The 13,145-nt window shown below is 45.6% G+C and overlaps 1 protein-coding gene across 1 annotated transcript in view; it reads left to right on the forward strand.

The window, feature by feature from the left end:
- Positions 1-13,145, forward strand: part of AFF3 (ALF transcription elongation factor 3) — a 428,458-nt gene that overhangs the window by 216,866 nt on the left and 198,447 nt on the right. The window contains exon 7 of the mRNA XM_072951324.1: positions 7,611-7,658. Coding sequence (XP_072807425.1) covers positions 7,611-7,658 — 48 coding nt within the window. The remainder of the gene's footprint in view (positions 1-7,610; positions 7,659-13,145) is intronic.

A 13,145-nucleotide genomic window follows, 5' to 3' on the forward strand; every position in this document is an offset into this window, starting at 1 on the left:
TAACAGTGGAGTCTTTTGGATTTTTCTAGGAATGTGATCAAAAATTTGCTGAGATTAAAAAAAAAAGAAAAAAAACTCTGAGATGATCACAGTCTTAGATATTTTCCCTAGTGATACAATACTTGAAAAAGGCCCTAATATTAAATATTAAACTGTTTTTTCATTCCTGGGATGAATTTCACTAAATTCCCACTAATTCTCATAACATTTTATTGAATCATATTTACTAATAATCTATTGAGGATTTTGCATTTATCTTCATAGGGATATTGATTTATTCTCTTATGTGAGGTTTTTGTACTAATTGAAAAAAATAAGTCATATGGCTTTCCAGTAACTTCTACTCTAGAGGGGAAAATATATAGTAAAAAAATAGGAAATACAGGAAAAAATATACGAAAATAGCTCTTCCTTGAAAGTTTAAAGCACTTCATGCTAAACCTTTTGGCCTTACAACCTTATTTGAAGATAAATTTTAATTTAATTTAATCTGTATACTCAGATTTATAGGCCCAATCTCATTTTTCTTTATTTCTTAAGCCAGTTTTTTGCAGAAAGTTGCCAACCTCATCAAAATTATTTATTTATTGGCATTGTGTTCTATGTTAACATCCATACTTGTAATTTATAATCCCTTCCATACATTTTATCTTCTTCTTATACCAAATTACATTTATTGGGCTTTCTTTTTATTGAACAGATTTTTAGGTGACTCTCTACAATGGTTTTGGGTAGTGTGTTTTATTTTTGTTTTGATTTTTAAGAAACTATATTTTGGCTTTATAAATTCTGATTTTTTTTTTTTGTTTTAGAAATATTTCATTGGTTTTCCCTTAGCACATACACTTTCTTTTAAGAAATAATGAAACCTTTCAGTATATGAAGTTGCCTCTAAAAGTATCTTTGGGGGCATCTTACAATTTTGTTTTGCAGTATTTTAATTGTATCTGTCTGTAAATATGAAGAGATAAGTGTGTGGTATTTGTTTTATTCCAATAATTCTAGGAGATTTTTTGTCTACCCTATTTTAATTCATAGCTCGTTTTGATAGCTTATGGTTAAAGAGTCTGGGCTATAAAACAACTACTTTTGGGAACGTTTTGAAGCTGTTTTGTGGCTCAGTATGTGACCATTACAGTCACCATCTCACGTGTGCTTGAAAAGTTGGGGTTTCCTCATAATGTTATAATTTCATTACAGCTTTCAATTTAGCCTTATTGAATTTTATTTTTCAAATTCTCTATCCCCCTTATATAGTTGGGTGGTTTTTATGAGGTTTTATTTTGGGGGGTATCCTTTCTCTATTAGGAAAAATAAGAATGGATTAAAGATTTCCAAACATAATAATTTTATTTTTCCTTTTTCTCAGCATATCTGTGATGCTCTATTAATGCCCTGTTGTTCCTCATTCTGTGTTGTGCTCTCCGATTCTTTTCTTTTCCTTTTGCTATGAACTGTCCTTGAGTTGAGAATAATGTTGCCACCATCTGCTGTCACTTTGTTATGATATCCCTTTATACACCTTTCTTTTTTTTTATTATTCTGTGATTTTTTTGTTCTCAGTGTATGAATAAGTGATGGCAGTGACAGCAGTTTTGAGAGGAAGAGATGGGAGCAGTGGAGCAAAAGGTGAACCGATTTGCTGAGCACCTTCAGGAGATAGGGAGGGGGACCACTGCAGCTTGGTGACTGGGAGCAGAGGGTAGCCTGGAGAGGTGACGTGTTAGGTTGGGTATAAGACCCACTGAAGAGAGACTGGCTGGCTGCCTCCTTGTCCACAGTGACCCTGGTCTCAGGGGAGGCTGGGGACACAGTCAGTGGACGGGGCTTCACGTGGATTTATGATGATCCCTGACTTCGAGCTTCAATCCTTGCCCATGGCTTTGGTGACATTGATGGGACTCCCCATTTCTTTGTAGCTCAGTTTTTCTGTAAAGAATAGTAAGACTTACTTAATTCTGTAGAAATATTTAATGAAGAGTGTGCATATTATGATAAACAACTTCTAAATGTTTGAGGGCCTTTTGAGCGCTCACTGGCAAAAGTATTGCGACTTCAAAATTGTCTTATTTTAGAATGAAAGTTCCGCCTTCAGTGTGTCTGATGAAGAGTTAAACTATTTTGGAGACTGGGATGCGTGCAGCTTCGTTTCCTCTGTAGAGAAGTGCCATCTCCCACTGATCTGGTCGAGCGAGCCTTTTCTCCTTAAGCTCTGCTTGCTTCTTCCAGTGCTGTGTGCCTGGCATGGGAATTAGGGGCTTGCGCTCTCAGTGATAAGATGCTCTGGGCTGTTTCCTGAGCTGTACTCGCCCACAGCTCCGGTCCTCACATTTCCCTGGCGGAGTGTGTGGTGTGTATCTTTCAGTGGTAAGATTTAGGGAAAGCAGTTCCGTGGGAAAAGGGAAGTGATAGACAAGGCTGGAGAGAAGGGGAATCAGCTGGGGTTGCTGGCTTTTAATTGAAGTTTAGTTGAAGGTTCAATGAGGTGAGACTGTTATGACAGACTTCAAAACGGAATGGTAGGAAAACGGGGTGGGTTCATCAAAGTCGGAGTAAATACAGAGCAACCGCTCAGCAACGCAGCGTGAAGCAACAGCTACAAACCCTCAAAAAAACGCAGAGTAATTAAAATTTGCATTGTGCAGCCCTCCTTCTCAGTGGGTACCTTTCCAAGGGAAGCAATGACTTTATTGTGAAAAATATAAACACAGATTTAGAGATGTAAATTACATGCATGTTTTAATCTTATTCATAAACACTGGAAGTTTTAAGAATGTAAATATTATCAAAGTACACAACTACAGCTGAAACCAGACTTGAGAAAGACTTTGAGAAAGAAAGAAGGTGAAAGGGCCCCCTAGCCTCCCCGACCCCCACACCCTGCCCATCCCAACCCTACCTACCTCCCCCCCACCCCCCTCTACCTTTATGTATTTGGAAAAGAGGAAGTAGGTTTCTGTCCTCCAGTTTCTGAGGACACAAATCCTTGTCTCTAGCTGGTTGATGTCACAGAAGAGACAGTAGTGTTAACCCTTTCTCTCCACTTCCTCTCCCGTCTCTGCATGTGATGTTTGAGGTTAATGAGTATCTGTACCAAGTGACTAAGTGTTGGATAATCTGCAACACGGGAGGGAAGAAGGAAATTTACCCAGATACTATCCAGAATCCTTTATTTCCATACTTTAAGCACGACAGGGACCTCAAGTAGAGCCAGGTCTAAGGGCTGAGCTTAGAGGGAGAGTACAAAATGGTAGAAAATTCACTGAGCCGGTGTTGAAGGAATGTGTTTGGGTTCTACCTTGACTGTCCCTGGCTGCCAAAATGATTTTGGACAAAGCCCTTCGCTTCTCTGGGCCACAGTTTCTCCATCTGTTGAAGTCATTGAGTTGGGTAAAATGAGCTTTAAGCTTCCTTCCAATTCGAACTTCCTACAATATTGTGCCTTATGGATCCAGTCCAATCCCCATGGGGTCCTGGAGACTCACACCCAGTGTGGTACCCTTCCCTAGGTGGCCAGGAGTCAGCTGTGTTTCAGACAAGCCCCAAGACTTTCCTCTGCTAAAGCCCTTCTGTACTGTAATTTAAAGCCAGGACTTCCTGAGACTTGTTGGAAGTCCTCTGTCCTGGCACCTCCTTAGCTGTGCAAGGAGCCCTCCCAGTAGAGAATGACCTGATGTCTGTCCAGACCATCAAAGCTCATGGTTGGAGCTGCCATTAAGATGACCCAACCCAACAGTCCTATGTACTTCATCTCCGTTGGTGCCTGAAGTATCTGTGGGACTTCTGTACTGCGTTTCTCTCTCGGCTCCTTTTTGGGAGTCGGGCAGTGGGAATTTCTTGGATTATAGGGAGACATCCTTGTCAGAGCATCCTGTCATTGGACGCTCACTTCATAAATCACTTCAAATGAAATTCAAGTGTGGAATTCAGGGGAGGCTTAGCTTTGAGGAACCCAAGGCACAATTTCATTTGAAGAGTTTTTGTAGTGCGTTGTGGGCCTGGGCGACTCCACCAGGAGGAGAGCATGAAATCAGGTCCTCCTTGACTGATTGCTTTAAGGTGGAGAATAGAAAGGACGTTGAGAAGTGAGCATTTGCCCTGCTGATACGTGACACAGCAGAAAGGGACTGGGATTTGGAAGGAGGCTAAGAGAAATGGTTGTGGGTTTGAAGGTACATTTTCCAATCCGACCCCTTGTTGCCACCTGATCTTGAAAGAGGCCATTTCAAAGGACCACTGAGTCCTGGCCTGACCAAGACTTCACCACATGACCTTTGTGATGGTTGCCTCTGGCTGCCCTGGAAACGAAACAGGGTTTGGCCGGGTTCCAAAAAGAGCTCCCCAATCTGATTCAATTGGCCGATCAGAATGGTGACATTTCCAGAGCAGTCCTTGGACAAGGTGCTGGGAAATAGGAGTTGGGGGGGCATGAGATGTGTGTTCCCAAACTGGAACTTTTGGAAAAACAAGAGGAGGGGTGAGTGTAGGAAAGAGGAATGAGATATTAGGAAAAGCCTTGGGGTCGTCTAATCTTATGATACCGAACACTGTTTTTCTTGATTTATAAGGATAGACATGTATGTTACATTCATGCACTGTCGGCAACAGTGGTTGTGCCTGACACATTTTGTCATTGATCTTTTAATGATGAGAGTAGAATGGAGTAATCTACACAAAGCTAATGTTCCTATTTTAAGTAAAACTTATCAAATAATCTGTAAGGAAATAAACTTCACCCAAAAGTTCTCAAACTCTTGGATTAATGTCCTAACTATAAACACTAAAACTGTAAAACCCTTAAAAGAACACATGGGTAAGTCTTCATAACCTTGGATTTGGTCATGGTTTCTTAAGACTTGACATCAGGAGCAAAGTAATAAAGAAAAAAGTAGGTAAACTGGACTTCACTGAAATTTAAAATTTTGTGCATCCATGAACACTATCAAGAGAGTGAAAATACAACCCACAGAATTGGTGAAAATATGTGCAAATCATGTATCTGCTAAGGGTCTGGTATCCAGTATATATAAAGAACTCTTACAACAAAATGACAAAAAGTCAACCCAATTAAAAATGGGCAAAAGACTTTTCTCCAGAGAAGATACACAAGTGGCCAACATGCCCAATGAAGAAATGCTCAGTATCACTGGTCATTAGGAAAATGCAGATCAAAACCTCAATATGATACCATTTCACACCCATTAGGATGGCTTTTATTAACAGCAAAACCAAACCAGAAAATAACAAGTGTTGGTGAAGGTGTGAAGGGGTCAGAACCTTCATACATTGCTGGTAGGAATGTAAAATGGTGCAGCCAGAGGGGAGAGCAGTTTGGCAGTTCCTCAAAGAGCTAAGCGTGGAGTTCCCGTAGGACCCACCAGTTCGACTCCTAGCTCTGTACCCCGAAGAAGCAGAAAGAGGTGTTCAAACAAAACCTTGTACCCAGACGTTTGTAGACGTGCGTGGGAACAACCGAAATGTCCATCAGCTGATGAACGGATGAGCACAGCGTGGTCTGTCCATCCAACGGGAAGTTACTCAGCCACAGAAATGAATGAAGGGCTGACATTCACTACAATGTGGATGAACCTTGAAAACATTATCCCGAGTGAACCCAGCCAGATGCGAAAGGCCACATATTGTATGATTCCATTTATGAGATATCTACAATAGAAAAATCCACAGAGACAGAAGGTAGATTAGTGGTTACCAGGGGCTGGGGAGAGGGAGGAATGGAGAGTGCCTGCTCAAGGGGCTCGGGGTCTCCATTCAGGGTGATGAGAAGTTCTAGACCTAGGCAGTGGTGACAGAATGTATTTAATGCCAGTAAGTTAAATGCTTTCAGATGGTTAAAATAGTAAATTTTATGTTGTGTGTATTTTACCAAAGTTGAAAAAAATAAAAAGTTCCCAAACTATATAAACCTTGTAGAAACCCAGGTAATGAAGTACCTTTGACAAACAAATGAGCTCAGATTTGCTAAGGGAATGCGTACCTTTCCAGCACAGCCTTTGGGATTGGGGAAGGCTTCTGGAAGAGAAAATGTATGCCACTGGGGACCAGGAGCCCTATTTTCTGGTCCAGGCTCTGCTGTCCTGTGGCCTGGACCAAGTCATGTAAACTGCCCGGGCCTCAGTCAGGAGCCTTGGACGAATCTACTTCTGGGAAGGAAAATCTCTCAGTCGTGTGTAGGACCTTTTCAGGCCTCACATATTTTCATTGACCCTGGCGCCTGACCAATGTGAAGGGTGACGGATTTCTAATGATGCTCTGTGTTCTCCCACCAGCAAACGAGGGTGGGGTGGCACACACAGGGGTCTGGGGGTGTGACGGTGCTCCTTAGTAGAGCTTTTGTCCTAGAGCTGGTTGTATGGCGCTCACAGTCGTGAGAGCCGTGGGGAGTAGATCCTGTCTGCCTAGCCGTCCACCAGCAGACTTCTTGGCACACGCTCAGGGCTGTGTGAAGCACACGCTGGAGGCACAGAGACCCGAAGTGGGTGGAGTGTGTGTTCTACAGGAAGAGGAGACCCTTCCCGAGTCAGTCCAGGGATCACAGCCGTGGTGAGTGCTCTGAAGAAGAAACAAATGCTGGGTGATGAGCGCGGCAGGGTCAGGGACGCTGCTGGAGGAAGTCATACCGACCTGCGATCCGAAGGATGACTTGGAATGAACGAGGGAAACCGCCAAGGTGCAGATCAACATTCCTGCTGGAGATGGAACCCTGGGAGCAGGAAAGAAAAAGTGGGCTAGGGGAAGACATCGTGAAGACAGCCCCGTTCTCGGGTGTCATGCTGACTTGTGGTCAATAGCATTGAATTCAAAGGCCAGAGAAGCATCTCGCTGAGACCACAGCGGGCGCTGCCACCAGCAGGTGCTGCTTGCCCGTCCCCACAGCACTGCCTCCTGTGCTCCAGGAGCATGTCACCAGCAGGAACCACGCAGCATCTCTGGAACTTATGGTCCCAGAGTCGACTGTGTCCGGAAGCCACCATTCCTCAGAGACTTGCCATCTCCCCAGCACAGGACAGTGTGGGTTACAGGACAAGGGGCTCTGGAGTGTGACACCCAGCCTGCCCTGCAAATGCTGAGAGGATGTTTCTCCCTTTGGTCTTCCGTCCAACCGGTAGATCGAAGCTCTGAGGACAGTAGAGCTCCCCGACTTGCACTTAAGCCCCAGCATCGCTGTTTTCAGCAGGACTGTTGCGTGTGTTCAGTGGGTAGGCTGAATCCACCTTGGCCGTGGAAGCCATGCTTCCACAATGGGATGGAGCCCAGGGTGAATGGAACTCACACCTGCCAGTTGTGTGCTGTGTTCCTAGGAGCCTGCCCTGCTTAGAGTCAACGTGGTTGGAGGGCCCAGCACCACAGTTCTGAGGCCAGTGCGGTGCCCTGGCTGCCCCGTCCATGGTGCAGCCATGGGGGCCTGGGGGGCGGCGGTCACAGCTGTGATGGGAGCCATCCCATTAAGCAAAGGAGCTTCTCTGTAAGCCACACATTAGGCACATCCCTGCGTTCAAACTCTCTGAAGTTTGGAGGCTTACATGTCATCGTTTCTTTGTAACTGTATATCTGTTCCATCAGGCTCAATTTTTTTTTTCCTTTGCTTGCAGGAGAATAGATCTGGAGAAACCAACAGCTGTGTTGAAGAAATCATTCGGGTAAGGATATTCTTTTACAACTCTTACCCACTGGTTGACGTAGATTCCACATCTCCAATGTCAGAGCGAGCGCCCTGTGCATGTGTTGTGTGATGTCTGCCATTTCTGAGGGTAATCACATGAGTTGCCTAAAGGACACTTTACAAAACAATGCTTCTTTTAGAAATCTGGGGGCCACACCTCAGTCTGGTGCCTTTGCACAGACTGAGGTGACACTGCATTAAAGGGATCAGCCAGAAGACAGAGGAACAGCGTGGAGATGAAAAATACGGTTGTGTTCACATTTCCACGCCCTCGCGTATCCCCTCCTCTTTGAAAGCATCCCTCAGTAGCCTGTGCTTTCCAGTCAGGCAGGGGCTGCCTTGTTATTTCTCTCCTAGACTTAGTTAGAATCTGAAGCGCTCTGACAGGGGGGCAAGGCTCAGCATTGAGACTTCATTCCTGCATTGTTGAGCGTGTTCTAACTTTGCCTGTCCTTTTCGTCCCCACCATCTCACGTGCACACCCTCCACGCACCAGCCTCACGTGCAGGCTCGCTGAGGCCAGGCCTTGCCGTCGTGTGAGTGTTTACCTGAGTCTCCAGACTTACGCTCAGGACATCCTCTCCAGCCTGTTTTTTCCTTCACTCATAACTTTTCAGGGGAACAACCTAATAATTTGTAGCTCTCAGAAAGCTGATATTACACTGGGCGAAACACCAAGACGAATCAGACCCGACGGTATGGCAGTTCCCTATAAAGGAAAAACAAAACAAAAAAAACCTTTATTTAGCATGCTTTTAACTTTGGGGCATCCTGCACACTTTTTCTTGAATTGCTAGTGAATTACAACGTGCTTATTTGGTTTAAAAGTTTGCAGGAACCATCAGATTGTCTTTAGAAGTAGGATTTCCTTTTTTCTCCCTGTAAAGTATTACTTCTTTTAAGTTTATTTATTGAAGTCGAGTCAGTTCACAATGTTGTGTCAATTTCTGGTGCACAGCCTCATCTTTCAGTCATACATACACATCCATATATTCGTTTTCATACTCTTCTTCCTTGTAGGTTACTGCAGGATGTTGAATATAGTTCCCTGTGCTGTACCGTAGAAACTTGTTGCTTATCTATTTTATATATAGTTGGAAGGCATTATTTCATAAATAAATCTTTTCACTCTCAAATTGACCAAGATAACACATTGAAGTTTGATATGTCGAATTCATAATGATTTTTGTTTCTCTGGCAGAGATTTATATAGGAAATCGTCGTCGCAGTGTGGTAGCTTCATTTCTGGCATTTAAGTAGATGCTAAATAAAATACATGTTATATTTTGTATCTGTATTATCTCTATCCCGGGGTCTTGTTTCAGAGTAAACATGGGTAGTGTGAAATGCCGGTGTACTTTTCCTGTTTTTCTCTTTCAGCATACTTTCGTGCTTGAGGTCCACATATGCAGCGTTTAAGCATCTTCCTTTGATTGGTGATGGTGTTCATGTCTGCAAAGTAATGACACCGCAACACATTGCTCCCCTCTTTGGTTTTACTGTTTAACTGCTTAGAAAACCCTACCCCTTCTGACCCTCCCTTATCTTTTCTGAGGATACGGAAGAGCTCTGCCATTTGTCCTTTTTGTTTGATACGCCAGGCAGGGCTTGGGTTTTATAAAGAGCTTGAGTAATTCACACACCAAAAGGATATACTTCAGGTAGTGCAAAATTCACTTAAAATGAAACTGAATGCTGCAGTCAAGCATTTAAAGCATTCTTTCTCTTTTTCTTAAGAGAGCCGGTGAGAGCCTCACACCCCCGGCCCCCAGGCGCACCTTTCCATGAGACTGACCCCTCGTCCATTACACCCCTGCCCACCTCGAATCAGGCATGAAACAAGAGGGAGAGCCTGGACCAGCGAAGTAATTGACTTATGTGCATGTGCGGGGTCGAGGGTACAGGGCATGTCCTCTTCAGCAGGGAACAGCTGAGCGCTGGGTGCCCTCTACCTAGAGCCGGGGAGGAGTGCTCAGGATAGGAGACGGTGTAGACTTCCCCAGGAGGGGACGGTGGTGCTGGTGTGGTCATGGGAGCCTTTTTCCCTCTCTCCTCACCTGCCAGCCTAAGGTATGAGTGGTGCCCGTTGGTGTTTTGGAAGCTCCTAGAAGATCTGTCTGTGCTCCCAGTTTTTCCTGGAATGTTCTTCTGAGCATCACTTGCCTCTCACGCCCATTTCCCAGAGCATCCTCACCTCTTCTCCCAAGCAGGCCCTCCCCGCCAGACCCAGGTGCAGGGCACCTTCTCAGTCACAGCCTGTGTTTCTTGTGTATCCATCACATGGCAGTGTTCTTCCCACACGGTGGCCCCAGCGTCTGGAATTTAGAATTCATGATTCGGTTGAGTGCGTAGATAAATGAGTAAGTGGAAGGGTCCTGTAAGGGAGAGTGATGAGTGTCATTGTGAGGGCTCCCAAACAAGTCCCGTCTGCTGTAAATCACGGACAGGAGGCACCGGCCTTTTTCCTGCCAGGTGCCTGTGGATGGCCTTTGTGGAGCCCAGTTTTCCTTATCAGGTTCTCTCCCCTGGTGATCAGCTCAGGTAGGCCTGAGGCCGTCAAGGCCCCCAGAGGTACTTGTTACCTGCAACCATCTCACTTAAAATGTGATGGCGCTCGAGGAGAACCGGGTATGGCTCAAATGGTAGAGCACACGCTTAGCGTGCACAAGGTCCTGGGTTCAGTCCCCAGTACCTCCATTAAAAAAAAAAGTAACAATAAATAAATAGACCTAATGCCCCCCCCACCAAAAAAAATTGAAAAAAAGGTGACAGCTCTCTCTTTTGTAGAGAAAGAGCAGGGTCATGAAAAATTCCATAAAATGATGAAAATTGAGATACCCACTTCACAGGTGTTCGCATGCCTGTGCCACGTGGGAGGTGCTAGGAGGACACAGCCCCCTGCCCTTTGGGAACCGACAATGCGCTGGGAGAGATGGGTGCTAAGGGTCTTTTAATCTCACAAATAAATGTGTGATGTTAATTGTGATAAATACTCAGGGTTTGATGAGCACTTACTGTAGGGTACGTTACCTCATCAGGGGTCAACAACCTCCCAGAGGGTGCAGCCTTGGAACTAAGAGTGGGAGGATGGATAGAAAAGCAGCCTAAGGAAAATGGTGAGGCTTCCAAGCAGAGGGAACGGACGAGCTCAGTGTCTTAGGGACCTGGAAAGAAGAGAGGAGGCAGGCGTGGGAGGGAAAAGCCACGCAGGAGAGGCCAGTGATGCTGTGCCTTCTCGGCCACGTTCCAGACCCTATACGCACAGGGGCGCCAGTGACGGATCTGAGCAGAGGTGATGTTCAGATGCACCCGTCCGGCTGCTGTGGGGAATTGGTTGAGGGGGAGAGAGAGGGGGAGTAGGGGCCGCTGCAGGTGTCCAGCGAGGGCTGCTTGGTGGGGCTCTCGCAGACGTGGGAACGTCCAGGGAGGTGCTGGTGCTGGGGCAGGGAGGACACCATGCACTCACCTTGAGATATGCTGAGTCTGAAGCTCCTGTGTGATTCTCAGGTAGACGTGGAGAGTGCGGATATGCTCAGAACAGGGGTCTGGGCTGCAGGCCGGCATTGGGATTAATTAGCATGTTGGTGTGAAACCAGAGAAGTGGGTAAATTTGCGAAGAGAGAGACTGGAGGCCGAGAAGCAACGAGAGCCCACATTCCACCGTGTAAAGGCCAGGGAAGGGGTGAGTCACTGGCAAATGAAGGTGAGAGGGAGTCACTGGAGGAGGTGAGGGAAAGCCGTGACCCTGAAAAGTCACAGAATCCAAGGAGTTTCCAGGCGGCAGAGAGGACGAGAGAGGTGAGGCTGGAGAACCACCCTGTGGATGGGACAACAGGAAGGTCATTTGTGACCTTATGGGGTGCTGTTTCCATGGAGGAGAAGGGGCAGGGTCCAGATGAAAGAACAGAGTCCCAGAGTTTAGAGACTTCCTGTGAGGATGGGCTGTGGTTTCCATTCAGGTCTCTTTACGTTTGCAGTAAGTCCTATCCAGTCCCGACTGAGGGAAGCCTCGCGTTAATGCAGCTCTTGCTAAGGCGGAGGGACTCTTCTAAGCTTCTTGCTTATCTTATCTCATTGGATCATCACAGCTGCCTTCTGTGGAGTGGGGCACCATTATCATCCCCATTTTACAGATGAAGAAACTGAGGCGAGAGGAGGTTAATCCCAACTGGCCCAAGGGTACGCAGCTAGAACGGGACAGAGCTGGGATTTTAACTAGCACCCTCTGTCTCTTAGCTGCCAAGCTGTGTTATTAAAGGAAGAAGCCCTTCTGCCTCCCTGGCTCGTTCATGAAACCACTCAGGCATTTTGCTGTGAAAGGGAGGTTTCCTGTTTCCCCATGTTTATGACCCGAAGGTGCCCGAGCACGCACGTGTGCACTTGACCTCATGGCCAAGGCATCAGCCTCACCTTTAAACTTCTTTTCCCTCTCCTCTCTCTTACTTCTGCTGAGGTGACTATTTTCAAGTCATTTGAAAATTACATGATGTTCCCAAATATAATTAGTTCTTATTTTCAGTCAGAGAACTTTTATCGTGGGACCTGGTAAATCTGTTGTGTTACTGCAAAATTCATCTAACCGAGGGAGAAATTGTAACTGAGTTCTATGGAGATGGACACTTGGGGCTGGGGGTCCTCATGACTGGCACGTGTTTGTAACAGACAGGTTCCTAAGTGACGCTATTTAATCCTTAAAGCCTCCAGCGCTGTAACACTTAGGTGCTCTTCGTCGCGTTATCCATTAGTGAAGAATGGCATTAACGTTTGTTCAGCAAATAAAATTCGTTTACAACTTAATGGGGTCGCACAGGGCTGGAATCCAGGGTGCACGGGTTTTATGCAAGACAGCTCTCGCTGGCAGTGAGTGAGGGCACTGCTTGTAACATCGTGAGCCTTTGTAATAAGAGACCAGCGTCTGAGATGTGGTTTGGACGTAACAGATGAATTTAGAAACAATTTCAGTGCACCATCTGAGAAGATTACCTTCTTGGCTTTCATCTCTAGTCACTAATTTAATTCGAATTTCCTGTTAAATATTCAGAGTGAATAGTTATCCAGAGTTGCATCTCTGTTTCTATGAAAGGGGTAACTGGTACTTGTTTAAATTCTGGAGACCCAAACCAATTTTCTGACCATGTCCATGAACAGATTCCCAGACATTAGAGGGAACTCCTTTTGCTTGGTTTTCGAGGAACTAAGGAGCCTTCTAGACAAGATTTCCAATTGTGATTCGGGAGATCTGTGAGGCAGGAGAATTGAGACCACCCTGATACACAGTGCACATCGCTGTGACCCCTCACGTGTTCATACCCTGGATGGCGACCAAGGGAAACCCTGTGCTTAAATGCCTACGTGCTCCTTAACCCAAATGAAAGGATATTGGGCACTCTTGGAGAAAATAGAGAACAAAGAGACACCTTGTTTTAAGTGATCTGCCTGAGTCGTTTGCAGAACTAGACCCAGG

This window comes from Vicugna pacos, chromosome 28, assembly GCF_048564905.1.
Source record: "Vicugna pacos chromosome 28, VicPac4, whole genome shotgun sequence".
NCBI classification, from domain to species: Eukaryota; Metazoa; Chordata; class Mammalia; order Artiodactyla; family Camelidae; genus Vicugna; species Vicugna pacos.